We start from the raw sequence: 26,075 nt of genomic DNA on the forward strand, positions 1-26,075 counted from the left end.
CCCGTTCATATTTTTTTTAAAGACAGGTCCCTTGTAGCGGAAGTAAAACGGAAGTCACTGGCACACTCTATTGGGGGCAACCCAGAGAATGTCTAATAAGGGGAGAACTGCCACTCTCGGAAAACTTCCGGTTTCTGAACTGGTTGCAGTTCCGTCTGTGGTTCCACATGAGGGCGCTCGTCCACGAGTGCAGAATGCATGGAGGTCTATGGAGCTGTACCCCTCAAAATCCACTTTTCTCGGGATATAATTTTTTTTCAAGTAATTTGAGTATTGTATTCGAAAGGGGAGGCAAAGAAAATACACTTGGTTGAGTATTATATTTTTTAAAGTCACTTAATTGTTCTAAAAAGCCTTTCAAATGTGTCAATGACATCATTCATTAGCACAATGCTAGCGTGTTATGTGTAACAACGACCCAACCTGTAAGAAATCAAAAGGACATAAGTACTCGTTCATTCAACTTTTGACCTATAACCCATGTTGAAGTTATACAAACTACAATCAAATCTGAGATTTGTCAACGACAATCAGGTGAAAGACAAATTTAGCCGTCTAGCTCCATTGACTCCCATTCATTCTGCACTCATGGCGATCGCCCCCAGTGGAACTCTGGTGGAACTGCATCCAAAATTCGGTACAATGGGACTTAATACGGAGTGGCAAGGCTCTCCGTAGACGGGCTCTGGGGCAACCTCTTGATCCAGACTCCAGTTCATATGGTGGCGGTATTGCACCATAAAAGCTAGCAACCACCATAAAGCAAGAGGCTCAAGTAGGACTGGGTTGACATTCTACAAAAACATGGCGGCCTTCGTAGTTGCAAGCCGTCCGAGTGTCCTTCCGAGGATATCTGGTAAGGATATGCGAACGTCTGTTTAATTGACCTAATTGTTGTTACTAAATATAAATACACGCACTCTTGACATGATATAAACGAAAAATGTACTTCTTTTAGTGACATCTTGTTTACCCGAAGATCAAATTGCTGTGCTAACTATTAACTAGCTAACATTAGCGAAGTAACCTGAGCTTCCAGTGTCGACCAATTCTTTAGCTGACTAGCCAGTATGATCCGTCGTGAGAAACGTTAACGTTATGTATGTAAATAGTTAAGGTGGAGGTATTCAATCAATGTTTCGTTACTCGTTGCCTTAGATGAATTTGGGATGAGAGTCTGGCTGCTAACCAGTGTGTGTTGAGTTAGGTGCCTCCAATGATTAGGCTAACTTTACCTTCAAATTACGTTACGTGTCCATTCAAAATGTATACAGTTATACAGCAGGGGTAGTAGTAAACACAGTTGCAATGCAATAATCCATATGCAATTTTGACCAAACAAGTATCGTCTTCCGAAATGCATATAGATTATGAAAAACAATTGTCTGTGTCTCTTTGACAGCCACTTACTCCTCTGTGGTGCTACCTGCTATACCTGTAACCGTGCAAAACCGAAAGATTCATCATGCTGTCATTCCCCGGGGAAAAGGAGGTCGCTCTTCTTCAAGTGGCATTGCTGCTACGGTGTTTGGAGCTACTGGATTCCTTGGCCGATATGTCGTGAATAGACTTGGTGGGTTTAGTTGCTGGCATCATAATCACAGCCTCTACTTATTGTCATCGTTATTATCTGTGTCTCAAAGCTGTGGCATGTACCATGTTTAATTCCATGTGGTACGGTAAAATGAAACAACAAAAAAAGTAACATCAGTTATTGTCAGGTAGGTTTGTTGGTACTGATGTCCTGTTCTGGAACATTTTAATTTGGTAATAGAATGTTACCAAGTTGATGGGGTGTAAAGTTTTTTTGCTGTGTTGCTTTGTCAGTGTAAACTGTAATTTTTTCTCTCTTTAAAGGACGCATGGGTTCACAGATAGTGGTTCCTCATCGCTGTGACCAGTATGACCTGATGTATCTGAGGCCTATGGGTGACCTTGGTCAAATCATCTTCATGGTAAACAAAGGATGCATTCAACTATAGAAAATAAGCAATTGTCAACACTGAATATACACACAAATAGCTGGGGTGAACTCAGACTGAACCTGTTTGATGAACCCAGACAAAATTTGAATCTGCCCTACAGGTCCGTGTAGAAAGGATCCCATTGACACCCATTTACCAACTTCCCTTTTTTACCACTTACAGTGGGGTAACCAGCAGTGAAATTTAAATTGGTGCATTAAACTTCTACCAAATCATTTCAGAAGTGCAGCAAACACCTCTTTCTTGTAATCTAAGTTTTTAAATGCAGTTGTTTACTCAATTCAAAAGAAAATGGGGTTTTTGGTGGTTCGGAAACAGACGTCAATAGGACCCTTTTCAGACGAACCTGCAGAGCAAATTTAAATGTACTAACAGGTTAATCTGAGCTTACCCAGGCTAATATACATGTGAAGTCCCATCTTTATTCATATTTAAGAGACAAGTGTGACTTAAGGACAATCCCATTTATTGTTCTTACCCCTTCACCTACTCCTACCCCTTGCCCATTGAGTGGAAAAGGGTATGGGTGAACATATTCCTTTTGAATAGACACCACTACTATACCATTACACGTCATCAGAGTTGTCGCTAGCTGTAGTAGATGTGTCGAGTTTGTCTACGGCTAGGCGTGTTTGGGAAACTGGTCTCTAAAAGTTTGACCGAGGTGGTTGGAGGCTCAAGGCTAATTGTAGGTGGAAAACATGGATATGATGGAAAGAAATCTGGGCTGCCATTAGTGTCTCAGGCAACATCAGTTGTATTTTACAGTTGCTTAGTTGAGGTAAATAAACCCTGTTGTCTTAATGTAAGCACTCAGAGACTTGAGCTGGCTGTTTGTTTAACCATTAATGTTAACCAGAGGACTTGTTACTGAGCCACTTGTTGATATGACATTCGTAAATGTAATTCAGCACTCAAAATGGATTCAGGGTCTAGTTCAAAGAGCCTCTCACTGATTTGATCAGTGATCGAAACACTTCTATGTTTCACTACATTGACTTTAGTGCTTCTTGTGGTAGAAAGTGGTACTTAAAGTGGCAAATTCAATGAAAAGATATCCAAAATTCCCTCTGCAAATGCATTTGAATTCTATTAATTATTTCTTTTTGTTGATTTTTCTATCAACCAAAAGAAACAATATTTTGAGCCTGACCTAATCCAGTGCTGAGATGTCTTTACTGGTTATGTACATATTTCAACATAAAACAATATTGGGACTTGCTATACAAATTATTATTGTTGAAAGTGATCACACTTGGTAAACAAAGTATTTCTAATCAGCACCCCAAAATTATGGGAAATTGCCTGATTATCGACTTCTCCTTGAATTTGCCCCAGAACTTTTTAGTTTAATACACTACTGGTCAAAATGTATACATAGAGTATATGCAGCAACCCCAGATCATAGCACTGCCCCCACAGGGTGGCTCTTACGTATTTGCTTTGTTTTGGCCAGGCAGTGTATATACAGTGATGGCCAAAAGTATTGGCACCCATGCTAAAGTTGACTGAAAAGAGGAATATAAAATCATCTTTTGGAAATTGATCTTAATGCCTTAAGTGAAAAATGAGGAAATATCTAACCTTTAAGGACACCAATTCCTTCTAATAGGCTAACTGAAATAACACCCATGCCAATCTCTAGGTATGGTGAAGGGTATGTGATGATGTGGGGCTATTTTAATTCCAAAGGCCAAGGTAACTTTATCAGGATGCACAGTATTCTGGATCCATGAAATAACTGGCCTTTAAAAATAAAAATCTGCCTGTCTCTATGGGAATTTAACATAGGGGTGGGAATACTTATGACCCCTGTATTTTAAGGAAGAACATTTATTTATTTATGATACATTATTCATTCACTAAGAAAATTGGTGTCCTTAAAGGTTAGATATTTCCTAATTTTTCACTTAAGGCATTAAGATCAATTTCCAAAAGATGATTTTATATTCCTCTTTTCAGTCAACTTTAGCATGGGTGCCAATACTTTTGGCCATCACTGTACATACATATACTTTATATACACACATTTATATATATATATAGTTTTATAGTTCTGAGACAAAGCTTCCTTGTTTAAATTAAATTATTTTTAAGGTCAAAAATTGCTCTTCAGTGACCCCTTGCTACTTTTCAGGAATGGGATGCCCGCAACAAGGAGTCTATCAAACGGGCAATCGCTCATTCAAATGTGGTGATTAACCTAGTGGGAAGAGAGTGGGAGACAAGGTTTGTGCTAGCTTCCACCATTGTCATAAAAGCTTGCAAGTTTGATTGCTTCTTTCATAGATATAGAATGGTGGAGGAGAAAACGAATTTCATCCAATCTTGTCACTTTTCATAAATGGCCCTAACTTGTGGCGTACAGTAAGCAATTTAGTACTTGTAGGCTGTGAAAAGTCATGGAAATTTCAATCAAGGTCATGTAAGTCATGCAAAGGTTTTGAAATTTTGCTAGTGAAAATGGGTGATTTCCCTTGTGGAATCCATGGTATTCTTGTTATTGCCAGTGTTATAGAGTTCTGTCTTAACTCATTGAGTGCCAAATGCGTTGAGTGCCAAAAACGTAATATTACGTTTTTAGCTTTTTTTAAAAATTACGAAACTAGACACTCTTAACACACCTTATATGTGATTTTGGGAACTCTGTGATGAATGGAAATGAAATATATGACGATTGTGAAACTCATGAAAACGCACAATCTGGACATTTTATCATAACTCGGTTGTCGATTTGGGTCGAATCAGTGATGCATGCACGTCAGGTCAAAACCAGGCCATTTTCGTGGGTCTATCACTAGGTGGCAGTCTCGCCAGGTCTCGCTGATCACTTCCCGGAAAGTTTACACAAGTAAGTAACAGGCAACACTTCATATTTCATGAAAGCCCATTTTGATGAAAACTAGCCACTGTTTAGCTTGGGATTTCTCAGGAACAGAGGCGTGTAGAAATACATGGTTTGCACCCACCGAGAGCTTAAAGTCTCACCTTTTAATCGAGCTATTGTATGTGTTCATAGCTATAACACAGAATATGCTGTGGCTGTACAAAAATCATCAACAATGGTCTAGATTGCTGGCACTCTAGGACAAAGCTCCCGAAAACAGCTTGGCATTCAATGAGTTAATACTGGACCAATTTAAATCATTTTTGTTCATAATTCTTGACCTAACAAGAAAAACATCCTAATTTTCCTTTTGGAGTTTTTTTGTTTTGTTTGAGCCATGGATATATTTTGATCCAGCTAACCTGAACCTATTCGTTGAGCTGTTTCATTTTATCAACATCACTATTATCTGTCTGGTTATCCTGGAGATTAACATAGTTAATATTTGCAAATCACAACTGGTGAGTCTAGTTTTGTGTCCAAAAATGGTCAGGCAGTCTGGGCATAAAAAAAAAAAAGGTTTGGTTCCTGTTGGTTGTCAGTTGAGGCCATGGGTCGGTAGGGAATTGTTTTTTTTTTTTTTTCAGTGGCAGTAAGGGATAGGTAGAAAATCAATCCCTCCAGGATTTTGCGAGGTTTTTTGAGACTGTTGTGACCTAAAATGCCTGGATGGAAGTTGCGGTGATTTTAGCTGTTTCTTGTGGAGAAATTGCGGGAGGAAGTGAAAATTGCAAAAATAGTTTAAATTTAGGGCAATTAAGGTTACAGTAGTAAGACCAAAATCACACTGATAATCTTGATGCTTATTAAAAAGGATAATCAAAGGTAAACAGTAAGGATTACAGAAAATCAAAGTAGGCCTACTTTATTTGTAAAAATGCTTTGACTGAGGTAATTCACAAAGCAGTATAGTAGAACTGTCCAAAAAAGACAGTCACCTAAAGAGATGGCATCATGTCATATGTTTCAATACATTTATATATTTTGTAATTCATATTAAGTTCATATATTTAATAATTCATAGTCTGTGGCCTGCATAATTACTAATATCCAAGTAAGTATCTAGTAATTTCATATTGATTTAAACTATTTGACTACACTTCTGTTTAATGTCATTACATTGGTGGTGTACGTCTAATTGACTGCCTGCCCCTTTAAGGTCGTGAGAGTAGCCTAATTACATTTCTGAGTGGATTGGAAGGCTTGCATCTCACTGTGTTCGGCTACGAGTGTAAATCACTTTTTGCATAGTGCATTACCATATGTGGATGCAATTGGGAATGTCTTCTATGTCATTAGTTAAAATAAATGTTAAAAAAAACAACTCGAATGAAATCATTCTTGGATCATAGAAGAGGTAAATGTCTTGCAATTTTATTAATTTCTATGATTTTGGTAGCACTACTCAAACTAAGCCCACAAGCTAGCAAACATAAGCTTGACATAAACATGACATAAGCTAAAAGGACATATCCAGGTAAACGTTTGCCAATGGGTTGCATAGCCTACTCAAATGTCAGTAAACCAAGTAGGCCTTAATTAACTTACTTTCATAGCCTAGGTAGGTTAGCAACACCAGGTTGAGATGCAAGTAAGCAGATCATTAACGTTAGCCTTCTATTTATTGTCATCAAAACTGCAGAGGAATGAACACTTAGGGCAGTCTTTGGTGTCATATGCAGAAGGTGCAGAAGTAAGTGTGCCATCTGGCTCAATATTCTGCGCGACTGTTGCGGTAGGTGACATTTCACAGTGAAACTACGATGATTGGTCAAATTTGCGAAAAAGTTGTGGTGTTTGGACAAAATTGCGAGTGCCTTGGTAAGTGACGAAAACAATCGTCTTCGTGAACAGCTGTGCATAGGCTACTTTGTAACAGAGAGAATACGCTCATCCCTATACATAACGCAAGGGGTAATTAATGTAATTATAGTTCGCCTTTTATTTGTGGATTTATTTAATGTAGCCTAGACTATTTAGTGTTATTTCTTCCCCAAGCTCATAAAATAAATTTGGGTCGCACATAAATTGACGGGGTCGGTCGGAAACCGGAACCCAAGAATTTTTTTTTTTATGCCCTGGATCCCTGCTTTTGAAATTATTTAACTTAAAACGCAATGCTTTCTGTCATTATGTCACAAAGATGTCATTGGAAGGAATGCTAAATTATTTTTTGTGTTTTTCTTTAAAGAAATTACAAGTTTGAAGATGTCTTTGTGACAATCCCACAGCAGATTGCTAAAGCCACCCGTGAAGCTGGAATCACTAAACTAATCCACGTGTCTCACCTAAATGCAGATATCCGTAGCCCATCCAAATACCTCAGGAATAAGGTATGTGTTAAGTTGTTTTTGTTTGTTTGTTTTAAGGGCCCGAGCACAGACGAAGCCTTATTGTTTTTGTAAGGGTTATTATTATTATTATTATTATTTTTTTTTTTTATTATTATTTTTTTTTACTTTGCCTTTGTTGAGGTGTTTCGCATGGTCGAAAGCTCATGAAATTTGGTACACACGTCAGTCGTTGCGTCCGCTACTCGGGGACAAAGGCTTGGCCCCGGGCGTGGCCCAGGGACTCCATAGCACCCCCATATGTCACTGTGACCTGTGGTTGGCATATAGTTTCAGTTACACACACCACATTTGGTAAGTGTATACCTCCCCAAGACAAACAACTTCTGTATATACATGGCATTAGACATGGCCACAGGAAGTGAGGTAATTGAGATTTTGTGTGTTTTGCACATGATCAAATTGTACACACTTTTCCTAGACGATTCATCCGATTCACGTCAAAATTGGTATATGATGCCAAGATACTGTTGATTCTAAACTGAGATGTTTTTTTTGATATGTTGTAATTTGATGAAATGGCTAAACTATGAACTTTAACCCTTCCACATAAACAGTAAATGTGCATTCACCATGCATTGCTTGTAGGGTTGGGCACCGAAACACGGTTCTAATATGGCACCGGTGCCGACGCAAACGGTAGTAACTGCATCGAATAACAACGTGGATTTCGGTGCTTAAGGTGCCATGTGTAATGTCCGGCAAAAAATCAATTCATACTCCACATTCCATAAAAGATGGGGGCAGTATACATCCAGAAAATTAGTTGGTCTACCCTAGAGTAACAACCGAGACACGTGTATTGCAGTTTGGCTGGTGGTTATGTTGCCCGCATACCGGCTCCCATGGCCAAAACTGGTATTATGACACCTGTCGGGCTGTGGCTAGTAATTTAGCATGCTAATTCAGGTTGATATCTCTGCAGCACTATACCTTGTCATTTTTTTAATGACATCATCGCCCTTATTTCTTCTCATTCTTTTGATGCGTGTAGCTCATTTTTTGGATATTTTTACCTCAATTCTTACACATGGCACCTTTTTAAATAGCGTTTTTTTTTTTTCGTTTTTTTTTCCGAGGCATCACTGCATGTCATGCGCCATCTCTAACGTCTTGCTCTGATAGCAACACATCCAGATACAGTTAGTTAACATGTATAAACCAGAGGGGTGCACCACATAGGCGAGTGGACAGTGTTTGACTGCTTGCGTAGCTTACTTTTAAAGCGATATTGCGAGCTCCTGTCAAAATCTAGCAGTGGGCCTAACTACACACAAGCAAAAGGCTATGAAACAACATCAACAGTAGGCTAGCCTATACGTTACACAATATCCTTGCTAATGCGCTAACTGACATTTATTTGAAATGTTATCAGCAAAGTTGTAAGGTGAAAACTTTATTTCACGGTGTGTTAAACAACATAATAGCATATTAATCCTTCATGTGCATGAGGCCCACATAGCATCACAATGAATATGAAGATAATGTTAAAAGTAAGCTGGCAAAAACATAAATATGTAGGTATATGTAGGCTAATTAAAATCAGCTGACTGGTGTTAACGCATAGCCATAGTTGCTGTTAAAATGTCTACTAGGCTAGCGCTGGGAATCTAAACACTTCAACACCGACATGTAACCTAACATGTTCAAAACTACTGTGTGTTCTGGGTTAAGACATGAAATTTCTTGAAGCATTTAGGAACACACTGAATTAACTGGAAAGCAGAGTCCATACCTTATAGTGTTGTCACGATACCAAAATTATGACTTCGATACGATACCTGCCATAAATATCACGATGCTCGATACTAAAACGATACTACGGCGAAATCCTAAGATATCTGGAGAAGAAAGGACTCATACCTCCTCCAAGTGTATTGAGTCATTTGTGTTAAATTTGGTGCACTTTTGTAGTGTGTAGGTCAATTCTGGGTTCTAAACTTCTAAACTTCCTACATAATTATTATTTTTTTATAGTCAGTAAAATAGTAGGCCTACTTTGTGTGATTAAGTCCTTTATTGTTTGTTATAGTTCATTTGACAAATGACAAACTATGAACTCAGTAAATTCCTGATGATTAATTTGATATTAATGAATGAAGTAATACATAAATCATGAATTAATTCATGTACCCTTACCGTAAAGTGTAACTTACTCTGAGACTACATACATTACCAACCTAATTCGCTTCAATTGTGTAAAATGTAATGTAAATCAGGTTTTATGGCCAAGTATACTTTGGTATACAAGGAATTTGGTCTCTGCATGTATCCCATCCGTGAATTAGTGAACACACAGGTCACACATTGAAGCACACATTAACCTGGAGCAGTGAGTAAAATAGTAGGCCTACTTTGTGTGATTAAGTCCTTTATTGTTTGTTATAGTTCATTTAAATTGTGTTGTGTTTTGGCAATAAAGTAGCTTTAAATAGCCAAACTAGGCTAGATCAAGGTCAGTGTTAAAATTACAGCATGCAAATCACTGAATGCTATGCAGAGGGGCCATCTGATGTACAGTATTGATGGGTTTCATCAGGTCCCTTTCCACAGGTGTATTAATCAAGCACCATGCAGTCTGCATTGATAATCAAGGTGCTTGATTTTATACACCTGTGGAAAGGGACTTGATGAAACTCATGAATAGGCTACCCTAGGCCTTCCCATGTTCATGGGATTTCTTTGACAGTTGCAAAGGGGAAAATGTGAGGATAGTCTTCTTTGCGCCCAGTGTACAAGTACGACGTTCCAACCACTCAGGTCTTCGTCAGATAAGCCTACACCATACCTGTTGCAATATATCTGTGTGCATTCCTACATTACGTCTATTTCTTTGATAACATGATTTGCTACCACGTAGGCTACTGTAACAATAAGCCGCTATTATTAGGACTCAACACGCTTTGGTGGTATTTTGCTGTGGGCTTTAATTAGCGCATTTCGGGTAGCCTATCCTACATCTGGGCAATAATTATTGAACAAATTGCAGTCTACATGCCATGACAAATATTACCAGTAGTAGGCTACTGACCGAACATGAAATAGATCGTTTACAAGTTATGGTAATGTTATTCTGGCGTGAACATTGCGCTTTCATCACGTTAGCACCCTATGATTACAGCTCGTTATGTCTCGTCAAAAAGATTACAGCTCGTTATGTCTCGTCAAAATTCATGGATGAAGGAAGGTTCGCTTTATCCCAGATAACCATACTCGTTTCACTTAGGCTAGACTAAAACATAAGAGAAGAACTTGGCACTAACCATGTAGTCGTGTTTTCTATAGCATAATCGTTAACCTGTCGTTCTTTGAACTCTTTAAAAATGTTGGGATATGTCTGCGAGGTGTTTAGCCAAGTTCCATGCGTAGCCTACTGCTTTTAAATGACTTTGTGTACCTGATGGCTTGCCTTCACTATTCGCGATGTATCCGAAATAGTTGCAGATTTCACTGCACCTTTTGTTTTATCCACAAGGCCTAGAACTGTCGGCAAAGAACTATGTTGACGTTGGCTGCCCACTCACTCACTCAGAGCTGCCTGCTTAGACACGCCCACTTGACTAGATGCGTGCAAGGAGCAGTGAGAGCAGCAGTTCACACAGACACAGAACGTTATTATTTTAATAAAGTATCGATTCTAAAAACGTCTGAAATCGTATCGTTTTTTGCGTGAAGGCATCGCGATACCTTTTTAGTATCGATACACCGTGCAACACTAATACCTTATGGCAAACCGCCTACACTGGGTAAACTTGAAAGCAGAGTGTGCATGCATGGCAAGCTGTTTTAACATTTAAATGGATTATTTGTAAGAGCAATGAGATATTGATAGTAAATTGAATATTACAGTTCAATTTCATGTTCAAATTTGTCTTATCAATAAAAAAAAGCAATTCATGCTTTAGACCATTTTAATTTAAAACATTTTTAAAACAAAGTACCGGTTCAGGCACCGTTTCGGCACCGGCACCGTTTTAAAAGTATCAATTTAGCCCCGGTATCGGATAAAACCCAAACGATACCCAACCCTAATTGCTTGAAATGTTTACATTTCACAGGTCATTGAATACCATAGTAATGATATTCACATGCCCATAATGCATCTTTGGCATAGCGCCAGCAACTGGCAACTAGGGCTGTAACGATATACGATTCGAAACCGAAATCGCGACATTCATATCCACGATACTGTGTCGCGGTGTGAAAAGGCAGAATCGCGACACACCCTTTCTAGTGTTTCACGCAGTGCTTTGCAGCTTACGCAGCCGCAAAAGCAACCCACATCTCCCGCTTTACTTATCGGTAGCCTACGTTGTCCAAAAACATAAATAAATAAATAATAATTTCATACCTCTTCTTGCTTTCATTGAAGACTATGTGTGCAACTTTACCAAACAGTAGTAAACCCCCTCTCCTTGCCCCGCTCTCTCCCGCGCTCCCTCCCTCTCACTCTCCCTCCCTCTCCTGCTCAATGAACACGCGCGACTTAAATAAAACATCGTGAAAGCAAGGACGCATAGAAGACGACTAGCTAAATTACTATTAAATCCGCTTAGCATCATTAGCATGCTGCACATATTTTTTTAAAACTCTTGCATTGAAGTTCACTGATCATCTCAATACCAACGTTTCCCAAAAGGGCCTGTCCCAAGGAGAACAAGTATTAGGCCTACCTTGAAACTTAAACACACATGGGGAAACTGAACAGTCCAATCAGTAGACTATGATCGGCTAAGCTAGCCAACTTTGTTTACAATATTTCCAGGCTTCAACCAGACAGCTGAATTAAAGAGGTAGAGTTGTAATAAAAAATAGTAGGCCTAGGCTATAGGCTAATCTGCATAAAGTGTGCTGTCATAAATATCAGTCATTCAGAAAAATATTTTTATATCAGGATATAAAATAATAGATATATTATATTGTAATCCTCTGGTGTTCTAAGGGAGGCTATTAAAAATGTTATTTATTAAAATGTCTAGCCCCCCCCCCCCCCTCCAAAAAAAAAAAAAAGAAAAATCGAGATTCGTATTGAACCGTGGGTCAAAAATCGTGATACAAACCGAATCGTGAGGTTGGTGTATCGTTACAGCCCTACTGGCAACAGAAAGAATGGCAATTACACTGATGTCACATGATCAATTTTAACATACCCCTTTTAGACGGTTTGTCAGATTCATGTGAAATTTGGCAAACATAATGCCAAGATGTTGCTGATGTTAAATTGTGAAGAGATTTTTTGATATGTTGTAATATGTTATGATTTTAATATCTCGCCACATAAACAGAAAATGTGTCAGTCACAGTACATTGAATGAACGGTCTGAAACTTATAATAAATTAATAATTTATTATTAATTAATATTATGGACAATATTGTGCGGCTGCCCTAATTCTGAAGCAGTGGACTCCACAACAAAATGAAGAGGAAACACTGCAGAAGAAAGTCAATGTTTTTACAATAAACTAAGCTACATCAACACGTGTGGAGTGAAACCGGTCCACATTGTTAAATTGCAATGTGAGCAGCGGCCACCGGGGCAGGATCATTTAAAAAGCAACCGGTCTGTGACTATACATTGTGCGTCTGCACCAATTCTGATACTGTGGCGGCATTCATTTTGCAGTGGCGGGCCGCCACTCCAAAATCAATGTAGAGAAAACAATGTCTACATTGCAAACATGGGAAAAATCTGCGCGCGCACACACAAACATGCATGCACATGCACACACGCATACACACACACACACACACATACAATAACACTGACCTGCCTGTACATTGCAAACATAGGAAAGATGTGTATACACACACATGCATGCACACTCACTCATGCATGCATGCGCAAACGCACACACACACACTCAGATACACAGGCTGACACAAAAAACATTCTAATTGATGTCACTAGTCAAAACACGGACACAAAGAGGCACATCATTGCAACCTACATATTTAATGAAGTGTCACTTAGTGACCATCATCACATTGTAAAATGTCACACCCAACGGGAAGTGAGTAAGTGTTTCCAATGTATAAAACTTGCAAAAACAAATTGCGCACACACATCAGATATGTGCATTGACACTCGCACCACATGTGAGTGCATTGTTGGTTTCTGAAATGGCAGGGGTCGCGGTGCCACACGTGCTCGGGCCCGTCATGGCCGCTTGCGGCTATATTTTTACTAATGGATTTGCCTTCCAGTTAGTATATCCCAGCAGGACATCTCATTTTCTTTCTACTTGTACAGTTATATACCCCAGTGGAGACCCCAGTGGAAATTACATGTTATTAATAATATTAATTTTAGTGACCGTACACTAGGGCTGGGCGATATGGCTGAAAACTGTATCACGATATAAGTATTTCATATCGGTCAATATCGATAATTATTGATTTTTAAAAAAAATCTATTTCAGATAAGGACCTGAAGGGGAAAAAAGTTCAATTTAAACACTTTTATTTTAAACTTAACCTTCCTCTGATTTTAATCACCTCATTTTTCAATCAAAACAAATGGAAAAGAAATAGCAACACAATCACGAAAAACACTCAAATAAATAACTGTGCACATAAGTCTGAATGAAAAGCAGCACTGGTTGAAGCCTGGAAATATTGTAAACAAAGTAGCTTAATTTGCTAATTTATCATAGTCTACGGTGGGGTATACTACGAATCTCGATTAGTGGGTTAGCGAGGTTATGCGCTCAAAGCCAGGGTAGGCTTTGACACGGAAGTGAATCTGTTTTAGTGTCGCTATATCACCATGGTATCTTATGTTGTCAACCAAACCTGGTCGGGAGGAGGTTATGTGCTAAATTATAGCTCGATTGTGTAATCTGCCGCCCACTGACCGATCAATTGTCTTAAAAACGAAGTTATCTCACGTGTAGGATTCTGTCATATATCTCAGGTGGAGCTCCGCCTCTACTAACATTTTGGATCTCGAATGCGGTTTAATAGTGCTGTGCGTGCAAATATCCCACTATAGACATGCATACCATACAACAACTGATGACAATTGATTTATTTGATGTTATAGGTTAGACACAAAAAATGACCACAGTGTAGATTAAGACTACGTTTACACGAAGCAGGGTATTTTCCTAAACGAATATCTGGCCATCTACGTTTGCAAATAAAACTGCATGTACACGAGACCGTTTTTTTTTTTTTTAAATGTGTTTACACGAACCCGTGTACATACATGCTGTCATGAGCACGCCAAACCACAGTGGCAGTCTAACGATAGCCTCAAGCTCACATTAACCAATCAGAACCCTGAAAAGTCGCACGTGAGAACATGTAAATGTAAACATTGGTCGCACATTTGGTGTACTTCTGTCGCATACTGTGACGTTGGCTGCCCAAAACTCCAAAACACTTTGGCCGGAGTTTTTTTGGATAACCGTTTTACGGGGCGAATTCTCCGTTTGCGTCTAAATGAAAGGCTCAAACGTAGGGAAATGTCTTCGTTTATAAAAATACACATGCTCGTGTAAACGGGGTCTAAGCTATCGGTCATGAATGCGGAAGTAATTGTTTTTAAATAGAAGCGATCTTGTGCGTCTCCACGTTTCACGATTGGCCAACATCATCCCAACACCGAGAATGTGCAGAGATCTGAGCTGAAAGCCTAGTTTGACAAATATATCACATAACTGCTATCGTAGTATCACTTAACGTATACCCCTGAGTCAAGGCTTTGTTAAGCCTCGATATGTCTACATAGCCTAGATATGTCGAACGTGCTTCGTAGTATACCCCACTGGTTAGACTGTTCAGTTTCCCCACGTGTCTAAGTTTCAAATGAATACTTTTTCTCCTTGGGACAGGCCCATTGGAGTCTTTGAAAATACTTTTCCATTTTCATCGGGATAGAAATGATTAGAGCTTAGCAGCCAATTTGATGCTAACCAGATTTAATAGCAATTTAGCCAGTCGTCTTGTACGATTGTGAATGTTTGGATTACATGTGCATGAGGAGGGATGCGCCTGTTGAGAGGGATAGAGAGAGAGAGAGCACGGGGCAAGGACTCATTGAGAGTCTGTGTTGAGGTAGGCCTACTCTGGTAGAGTTGCACATACAATGCAAGATATTTAGCCTATTTATTTATGGACAATGTAAGGCGGGTGGTGTGTGTTTTAATTATCGAATGTTCTATCGAACGTATTTTTTATTGATATCGATTACATGTCAATTGCGATACATATCGCTATTGTTTTATCGCCCAGCCCTACTGTACACTACGCATGCACGCACACACACACACACACATTACACAAACAAAAGTGGCTGCAGTTGGTCAGTAAAGAACGACTCTGCACTGGATTTTTTTTTTGTAATTTTACCATATCTTAGGTCGTGAACTGTTGTTTTTAAGAAATGTAACATTGATTCTTCAGTTTGAAGTCAGTTAATCATAGTTCATCATTGAAAATACCTTGAAATTAGGTGGTTACCAGGGAATATTCTCAGAGCAGTCATTTCCCCATTTCTGATGTTATTTTGTCACCATTTCTGATTGATTTTTTTACCTGCAGGCAGTTGGAGAGATAGCCGTGAGGGATGAGTTCCCCGATGCTATCATTATGAAGCCATCTGAGCAGTTTGGAAGAGAAGATCGTTTCTTCAATCATTTTGCTAGTATGTTCATACTCTTTCAGCAAGGCTGTATATTATTTCTTAGTTACTGGTTACAAGTTAATGTAAACTGAGGATTTTGTTATTTCAGTGAACTGTGGGTCAAAATTCAGGAGTCTTGGTAACGCTTTAGAATAACATGTGCTTATTAGGTATTAACAGTGCATTATAAGCAGTTAACAATTCATTACTAACAGTTAGTTAACGGTTGTTATCCTTTAATAACATTAACTAACTGTTAACATGCAGCTTGTAAGTGTTAACAAGCAGCCTTTTAAGTTACTTACAAGCATATTTGTTAACAGTTGTAAGTGTTAACAAGCAGCTTGTTAATGGTGTATAAGACAAAGAAGTGGATAACTAATACGCTTAATATGACCTTTCTTACCTATTTGTAGTAAATTTTGCAGCCCCCCAATCTAAAGCGAGGACCACATAGCCTATAGCTCCACAAGCCCGACCCTCAAACCCTATATATCTACTGTATCTATCTATCTAGCTTGATTTAGCTGTGAGAAATGCACCTTCAAAATGGATGCAGCGAGCAGGAATCTAATCCCGGTCTCCTGCGTCACAGAGTGACCTGTTACTGACTGAGCTACATTCCTATCTGTGTTTTTGAAGAAAATGTTTGTATTGATTCTATATTCCGATAATGTTCTATATCATACCATCTATGCTTTTTACAAATATGTTTCTGATGGAAAAGTGGTGTTACTGAAATATTGTTTTGTTCATCAAAGACAACACTCGCAATTCGCCTTATTCACTTGGCGGCCAAAACGAGGCTACAGGATATACAAACCATAGGATTGTTATGTTCTATGCAGTTGCCAGTGGGTGGCATTAATTATATAGTAAGTGTACCCTGTAGCCTCATTTTGGTTTAAATAATGGTCGCTGTGTGAATAAGGCGAATACTCCCTTTACTTTGCTGCATTTTTTTGTAAAAACCAACAGGGTGCAACTGCAATAAGGGTGCTATCTCTATAGGTAGATATGAACAGCCCATGACTTGAAAAAAAAGTTCAAGTTTTTTTAACTTTAATCCCTGCATTGTACAGGCTTGTCTGAATTGTTTAAATCAAATTCCTTGTTCAGACCATTTCATTTTATTTGTCCTTTTTACATTATTTTTCCTGTTTAAAGGTTGAAAATGTTATGTTTATTTGCATTATCATTTATTTATGTATTTAATTTTAAGACATGCGCTGGTTTGGGAAAGCTGTGCCCCTTATTGCCATGGGAAAGAAGACTGTGAAGCAGCCTGTTCATGTGAGTATTTTGGGAGATGGGGAGAGAATCTTTCCATTTGCAGCTAGGGCTGTAACCAAAAATAATTCCATGGAAATGCATGGATTCCAGTTGCTGCTACTGGAAGCAACTGTAATCCATGCATTTCCACGGAATTATTTTTGTTATCTGATCCCTTATCATACCTGTTCATTCGTACTCGTCGCTCGACTTATCGTGACTACAACTTCCTGAAGGTTCTGTCTGTATAAATCGTCTTGTAAATAAACGACCAGTACTTTTTCAAAGTTCTCAATGTCTCGTTTTAAATGTCAGGGCCCTCGGAAGTCTACCAATGATGTGTGGAGCTACTTTGAGCCTCGTAAATGGTGTAAAACAGTGATTTATTTGCTTGGCTAGCCCGATGCCCGAGGCACCCCCATTGAAAACCTGTTGGTAGCATCGGCTAGCTAGTGCCAGATTTCGGAGTACAGGGGACAAGCCAAGATGCGCTATGAGAGTTTACACTCGGTATCATGTTTCAACATCCTTTAGGTCAATATCACACCGAACTTCTCCTTTAAAATAATTACTGAACGGTTTTATTTAGAGCTGAACATGCAACTCTATTTGACAGAGGATAGATGTAGGTTGCTAGTGACAAAATATTAACTTTCAGTGTGGCACTATCTCTTTGTAAATTACATTTAATTAAAAAGTGTTTAAATTGTCCCGGCTCTTGATTGACTTGATGGGCACTTGACTTGATGGGCACTTCTTATGTACCATAGGGTCAAGCTGCTACCCCAACAGCTCAATAGGGTTGAGATGACTGCCATGGCCACTCAATTACAGACCGAATACCAGCTGACTGCTTCTTCCCTAAATAGTTCTTGCAAATTGGGATGGTGTTCAGGGTGGGGGCTTGGTTTTGGGCAGGCCTGTGAGGACAGTTATGGGGAAGTTAAAACTATGCCACCAAAGTTGTCAAAAAAGTGCCTGGCTTGAATCTGCCTTTGGCATGTACCCTAGTGGGTTCACATTTTGTCACAGTTTTTAGACCTCTGTTTAGTACATAGTCTTATTTTTCTCCCTATTTCTGAAGGTGGTGGATGTTGCCAAGGCTATAGTGAATGCCATCAAAGACCCAGACGCCAATGGGAAAACATATGCCCTAGTTGGGTAAGACAAATAACAATAATGTTTTGCTTGTTCTTTTGACTGTAGCTGCCCCTTGGGCAATTAATAATTTTCTTTTTGCAGACCCAACAGGTATCTGCTGCATGATCTGGTCGAATACGCTTATGCAGTTGCCCATCGCCCTTTTGTTGCGTACCCCATGCCTCGTCCGCTCTATCAGTGAGTATCAAGATGAATTAATTACCTCTGCCAAGGATTATGGCCAGGCTATATGCCAAGGGTTATGTTTTTGATGCGGTTTTTCTGGTTGTGCGCAGGATTACACAAAATTTAGTGAAAATGTGTAGCATAGGATAGAATCAATTAATATTGGTTCACAGCCATATTACACCAATTCTAAAATATGTTTAATGACCTCTCCCACTTAGATTGAGGTGGTGTAGCAGAATATCACTCAAACTCGCAATTTGCATCTATTGTCAGCTTTCACAATTGCCCTATCAACATAGTCAAGTGGCTAACTGAACCTGTTCACTAATTCATATTCCAGTGCAAAACTAACTAAACTAACATCCAGTGCATATGTTTTTATTGTATTTATTTACTTATTTATTTATTTATTTATTTATTGTTAAATATTTTAAAGAAGGATAGAGGCTCCCAGGCAACTTTTTATTATCGCTACGTTTCGACCCAGCCAATCAAAATCCCACCAAACAGGAAATGAGCTTGTTCATGTATCTCTGCAACACTTTACTGTATCAGAACCAAAGTTGGTATGGGGTACATATAATTTCTCTATTTGTCCATCATCATTTTTAAGAGATGTCAATTACTGATGATGCGGCGAAGAATCACCTCTTGGGCTAGAATAAACAGATCATAGTTACATACTAATAGGACCCGAGCACCGACACAGTTTCAGCTACACCCACCAAATTTGGTAGGTGTGTGGGGCTCCCAAAGATGAACAACTTTTCTATGTACATTGCATTAGAGCATTGAGAACATTGTTTGTGTATATAGTTTACTAAAAAGGAAAGGATTTGGACAACTCACTCCTTGACTGGCAAGATGGCGGGGAGCAGAAGTGAGTTGTTCAAAACCTCTTTTGTGGCTACACGAATGATGAATGTGCTATGTCAGTGGTTCTTAAACTTTTTGTCTGGCGACCCAACAAAAAAGTATGGCGAGGTCTGGCGACCCCACTTTCCCCAAACCCATTCTAAGTCCTTACTCAAATACCCCCCTCAAACGTTAACAACGAAATCAAGCAAAAACTAGAAAGCAAAGTCATTTGTTTTATTTACTCCATATGAACAAGAACCGAGAAAACCAAACAATCACGATTAAACAAGTGTAGGCTGCCGCCATATCAGATCAGAACGATATGTGCGTAGCGCACGCACACACACATGCACATGCAGAATTAGGCCTACAACGTTACATTAATTATATTTATGCCGATAACAATAACTATTTTTTTATTTCCCTTTTCTGGTTTACTATCTTTAACAATTTCAATGGGAAGGGTGGGCATGCTTCCGTGAACATAGCAAGTTAATTCTAGGAGGAATACTGCACGGCGACACAGAGATTTTCCTCCATGGTGCTGAGCCGACATCTGTATTTTGAGATGTCGTTTCATTTTGACAGGTTTTAAGCTTTCATTCGCCAGAACATGGCTGCAAATCACACATTGTGAGTGGTCGAGGTTATCTAACTTGGCAAGTGAAGGCATATTTCAGAATTTTTTTCTGATAAAGCCGACGCGCTGTTTGTTCTTTTTTATTCTCACCGGCCTGTAGACTTGTCCCGTCTGAGGATTACGGAGGAGTAGACACACTGGTAGATGACACTTCCGAGCTTTTGTTAAATTTTTTAAGCAGCCACCTGTCCATTTTGGCTAGTAGGCTACCTATGTCTTTTGTTTTGTTTTACTTAAAATAGCAGGAACAAGTTAGCAGATAGTTATAGTTTCTATCAGCGGACCAGTAGCCTATAGACTGATCTCGTTGAGAGACAAAAACATTTCTCTCTCTTCTCTTAACTGCGTGTCAATAAGAAAAAGGCAGAAAAGCCCAATGTTATTTTCCTTTGTTTCACCTAATAATAATTTCAGACTGAATACAGAAAATAATTGGCGACCCCACGGAAGTTTTTGGCGACCCCTAGTTTAAGAATCACTGTGCTATGTAACCTTTATGAAGGTCTGTGCTCTCCTTGTAGTTATTATGACCGCCGCGCAGCGAAGCGGCGGTCATATAGGTTTAGTCAGATTTTTTTTTTTCTTTTTCGCATGCCCAAATTTCCGTCAATGATTCCCGGGACACTGAAAGACCGGGGTACACGAAACTTGGTGGGCATGTAACCCCACATGGATAGCATGGAACCATCGTTTTTCGTTTTGATCTGTAGCCCCCCCGCTGGACTGGACCCCCCGAAAGGAGGGTAGGGCAGACACAGTTTTCTGTGAATATCTCGAGAACGGTAGGGTTTAGGAGGACCTTTTTTTTTTTTTGTATGTTGATCTCAAGGGGCCATGTCAACCCATTCCATAACCACTCATTTCATGTATAGCGCCACCTAGTTAAACACAAAAAAGTAAAAATGAGGTGTTGTAATCGCAGGTATCTGTGACCTAACATAGTCAAAACTGCACGAAATTGGAAGTGTAGGATCATTATGACACCCTCTGTATGCACGCCAAGTTTCGTGGAATTCCGTTCATGGGGGGCCACACAATAAATTAATTTATGTTACTATACACCAACTGGCCTGTAGGTGGCCGGAGACAGTTTTCTGTGAATATCTCGAGAACCGTAGGGCCTAGGAGGTCCACCTTTTTTATGTATGTTGGTCTTATGGGGGCATGTCAACCCATCCCATTACCACTTAATTCATGTATAGCGCCACCTAGTTAAAAATTAAAAAGCAAAAAATTAGGTGTTTTCATCACAATATCTCTGGCTGACAAGGTCAAAACTGCACGAAATTAAAAGTGTAGGATCATTATGACAGCCTCCGTATGCATGCCAAGTTTTGTGTACTTTCGTTCATGGGGGGCCTTACAATAAAATAATGTATGTGTACATTTAGTTACGTACACCAACAAGGATTCCCGTGACGCTGAAAAACTTGGTGGGCATGTAACCCCACATGGATAGCATGGAACCGTCGTTTTTCGTTTTGATCTGTAGCCCCCCCGCTGGACTGGACCCCCGAAAGTAGGGTAGGGCAGACACAGTTCTCTGTGAATATCTTGAGAACTGTAGGGACTAGGATGACCATTTTTTTCCGTATGTTTGCCTCCAGGGGTCGTGTTAACCCATTTCATGTACACACATGTGCACAAACAGATATACACACACACACACACACACACACACACACACACACATACATTCACAGTAATCATACGTATGACACATACTCACACAGTAGACATATGTACGCTTGCACAGGCACACACACAAGCAAGCACACACACACACACACACACACACACACACACACACACACACACACACACACACACACACACACACACACACACACACACACACACACACACACACACACACACACACACACACACACACACACACACACACACACACATACACACACATAACATAAACATGTACATGCACACAATTCAAGAATTTCTCAGAATTATGAACAGGCAAGATGGAGGTGGGGTTGTATAAAATGAATTTTACATGTGAAATCTATGAACTAATCATGTTTTGGTACTTGTTGTCTAGCAGATATCAGTGAGAATTGAGTACGTGTGGATAATGCAATTTAGTGAGACAGTTAGAATCATATAGGCCTTTCAGCGTGATTTATTTTTGTGGAAAAAATGTGCTGGACTGGGCGGCGGTCATATTTTGTACCGCTCTGCGGTACATCTAGTTATGTATGTTGCTAAATGGTTTTGTTTATAAAAATAATTGATATTTAACTTGATATTACTTGTCGTTAATTGTTCATTTATTTATCTATTTATTTATTTTTGTATTTCAGTTTCATTGCCAGCTTCTTTGAGAGAACCCCATTCGAACCTTGGACAACTCGTGACAAAATCGACAGGGTATGTGCAAAATTACTAGTATTTTTATAATGATCGAAAATAATTTGAACAGGAGTAGTCATCCTTATGTGCCATAGGCTTTTGTGTAGGGTCTGGTGTCGGAAAGCTAAATGTGTTGTATTTCCCTCATCAGTTCCACACAACGGACATGAAGTTCCCAGGACTACCTGGCCTGGAAGATCTTGGTATCACACCCTCAACTGTAGAGCAGAAGGCCATTGAGATCCTGCGTCGTCATCGTCGCTTTCGCTATCTGGAAGCTGAACTGGGTGAAACTAAACCAGCCAAAACTGTTAACATCTAGCATCTTCGATATGACAACATTTAACTGTCTGTGTTGCTGATGTGGTATCTTATATTTTAAAAAAAATCCCTTCTGTACATAAATAATAAAATATTCACACAATTATACCTGACTATATGTGTGTTTAAGTATGAATATATTTGCAATGTACTGTATTTTGAAGGTGCATGAAATGGCTGTCACAGCATACCTAGGTTTTGAGTTGGAGCTGGACAGTAGTTTCAAGTTACAAGTTTTAGTGTCACATGTACTTTGCACTATAGCCAAATTCTTGTGCCACAGTTGCAGTAGTGCAAGGAGGGGTAAATAAACACAGGGGGGCAGTAGCAGGGACCTTAAATAAAGGGAATTGAAGAAGGACTGTACAGTACCAAACAGCCAAACTATCCATACATGCACACATTATACAGCCATAAATATAGTATATGTATACACTGACACACACAACCACTATACTTGCATGCAAAGCATAAATAATCATGGACATTCCTTGTGGGAAAAAACTCTGAATCGTGTGGTGTGGGTGGTAATGCTTCAGAAGCGCTTGCCAGAGGGAAGCAAAGAGAAGAGAGAGTGAGCTGAATGGCTGGCATCCTTGATGATCGACTCAGCCCTCCTCTGACAGCGCGTGGAGTAGATCATTTGAAGCTGAGGGAGGTCAGCCCCAATGATTTTGGATGCAATAAATCAATTGATGTACCCTACTTAAGTGTGTTGACAGTTTTGCATGCACACCTTTCCCTATAGAAACTTTCATAATAGGCTATTGGCAAGAATTCAAAACTACTTTCACCCTTGCTTTTACATGCAAATTTAAAATAGAAACCACTTGTGAAAAACCAAGAATGTTTTAACTCATTGAGTGCCAAAAACGTAATAAGTTTTTAGCTTTTTTTTTAAATTACGAAATTAGAAACTAACACACCTTATATGTGATTTTGGGAACTTTGTGATGAATGGAAATGAAATATATGACGATCGTGAAACTCATGAAAACGCACAATCTGGACATTTTATCTGGACATTTTATCATAACTCGGTTGCCGATTTGGGTCGAATCAGTGACGCATGCACGTCAGGTCAAAACCAGGCCATTTTCGTGGGTCTATCACTAGGTGGCAGTCTCGCTGATCACTTCCCAGAAAGTTTACACAAGTAAGTAACAGGCAACACCAAAGATTGTTAAGGCGGTGTCACTCCCCGATGTGAGTCGCTACCGGATGTGAGTCGCGCATGCGTCACTTTGCTACTTTGCCACTACCTGTGCTGTTAGCCACAGAATAATGACATTAGCCTACACAGCAGTAATGTATTATTTAGCGTAAGGCATCACATTTTCACGGCATGATCTCTAATGTCAGTTCTAGATTAGAGGCTGAAGTAGCCTGCTAGCGAGAGACTTCTGTAATATCAATACAAATTATGAAGTTTGTTCACTGCTGGCAAGTAAGTAAGCAATCAAGCACAACAAAGGCTGTCACTTGAATGGCGTTTGCTAACGTTAGCAACCAAACAATCTTAGATAGCTAAAACGTTTTTGAAACAGAAAAGTGAATTATTTTATGGATTTCAGTCGGATCCCTTGGCGTTATGCCGTAAAACCTATCAATCTGAGCATGCGTGACTCACATCGGGTAGCGACTCACATCGGGGAGTGACAGCGGAGCAAGATACTTCGTTGTAGCAGAGAATGTCTAATAAGGGGAAAACCGCCACTCTCGGGAAGCTTCCGGTTTCTGAACTGGTTGCAGTTCCAATTCTGGTTCCACATTAGGGCGCTCACGAATAAGTGCAGAATGAATGGAGGGCTATGGAGCTGTACCCCTCAAATCCACTTTTCTCGGGATATAATTTTTTGGCCAGAAATTTGAATGTTGCATGCGAAAGAGAGGGCAGAGAAAATACACACCGCTGAGTATTATATTTTTTGAGTCACATATTTGTTCTAAAAAGCCTTTCAAAAGTGTCAATGACGTCATTCATTAGCAGAAAGCTAGTGAGTTGTGGGCAACAACGACCCAACCTGTAAGAAATCGAAAGGACGTAAGTACTCGTTCATTCACTCTATAGAACCAAGACCTTAGCATATGTGGTATTATTTCTGAGCTATGCCCATAGACTTCAATGGAGCAGTCGCTGCCTCTGCTCTGCATAAAGGGGGATTTTGACCCCCCCCCCCCCCCCCTCGTGCGATCCGGGTTCCCGATGTGGCTCCTGATGAAATATCTTGCTCTGCCTTAACAATCTTTGGCAACACTTCATATTGCATGAAAGTTGATGAAAACTGATTTGATGAAAACTAGCCACTGTTTAGCTTGGGATTTCTCAGGAACAGAGGTGTGTAGAAATACACGGTTTGCACCCACCGAGAGCTTAAAGTCTCATCTTTTAATCGAGCCATTGCATGTGTTCATAGATATAACACATAATATGCTGTGGCTGTACAAAAATCATCAACAATGGTCTAGATTGCTGGCACTCTAGGACAAAGCTCCCGAAAACAGCTTGGCATTCAATGAGTTAATGTGGATATAATTTGCAGGGATTGGACTGGTATGATTTATCCTAGCCTACTGCATCATACTGGCATGACTTAAAACATCACAAGGTGAAAGTGAGAATTAATGAAGTCCTTTTGATAAAATATCGAGATATATATTGTATATCGTGAAATAGACTAAAATTATTTTTTAGCCATATCGTCCATCCCCATGAAGTAAACTGTGCCTTTGTGCCTCCTAACAGACTCAAAATGTCACCCAATGTCACCCAAGTTCAAAATAAGGTTGAAAATGTGCTCCTAAATTTATGTTACTGTAACCTCTTCCAGCTGTGGCACCCATTTGTGCCACACATTTGAGTGTCATTCGGTCAAATGTCAAAAAAGTGGTGACGGCTTTAATTTTGAAAAATAATAAACTTGCCACTGACGATCAAGGTCAGTGTTAGTAATAAGGGAAAAGTACAATAATATGAAGTTTGGATTTTTTGTAACTGACCATAGATACATTATAGACTAACAATTACATTTGTATACTTTTATGAGTGTATCATTAACATTGTTTTTGATATAATATGGAAATAACTCTGTTTTGCCAAATTACATTTTCAAGGACTGAATACAGTTACATGCAATACAATACAGTAAATCATTGGGCACCTGCTAAATTGAACACTACATAAGTACATTTACACAACATTTTTTTAAATTGATTTGTTTTCACTGACCCAATAACAAAATGCAAGCATTTATAATGTTAAATCTGGACTATGCCCTCCCAGAATTGTCACACATCGCTGCCAAGGAGGCCTATAACAGTTTCGCTTTTTATATTTTTCCTCCTTTTACTTTTTGACCCCCTCAATTTTAAGTATCATGGTACAACTTATATGGAATCGTATTGCATCACTTAATGGAAACACCGACCATTCAC

At 39.3% G+C, this 26,075-nt stretch overlaps 1 protein-coding gene across 1 annotated transcript; it reads left to right on the plus strand.

The window, feature by feature from the left end:
* Nucleotides 1-698: 698 nt before the first annotated feature.
* Nucleotides 699-22,746, plus strand: ndufa9a (NADH:ubiquinone oxidoreductase subunit A9a). Its single transcript, XM_076302896.1, has 11 exons — nucleotides 699-856; nucleotides 1,403-1,573; nucleotides 1,858-1,955; nucleotides 4,123-4,214; nucleotides 7,064-7,205; nucleotides 15,769-15,871; nucleotides 17,073-17,143; nucleotides 18,207-18,283; nucleotides 18,365-18,460; nucleotides 22,271-22,337; nucleotides 22,471-22,746. Exons 1-11 carry the CDS (start codon nucleotides 805-807, stop codon nucleotides 22,639-22,641), a joined length of 1,140 nt encoding a protein of 379 aa, XP_076159011.1. The 5' UTR covers nucleotides 699-804; the 3' UTR covers nucleotides 22,642-22,746.
* Nucleotides 22,747-26,075: the final 3,329 nt, after the last annotated feature.

The sequence above is a fragment of the Alosa pseudoharengus genome, unplaced genomic scaffold (assembly GCF_046254945.1).
Source record: "Alosa pseudoharengus isolate Yale_2024_CS ecotype anadromous, Long Island Sound unplaced genomic scaffold, YU_APseudo_1.1 YU_APseudo_1.1_scf_10, whole genome shotgun sequence".
Lineage (NCBI taxonomy): Eukaryota > Metazoa > Chordata > Actinopteri > Clupeiformes > Clupeidae > Alosa > Alosa pseudoharengus.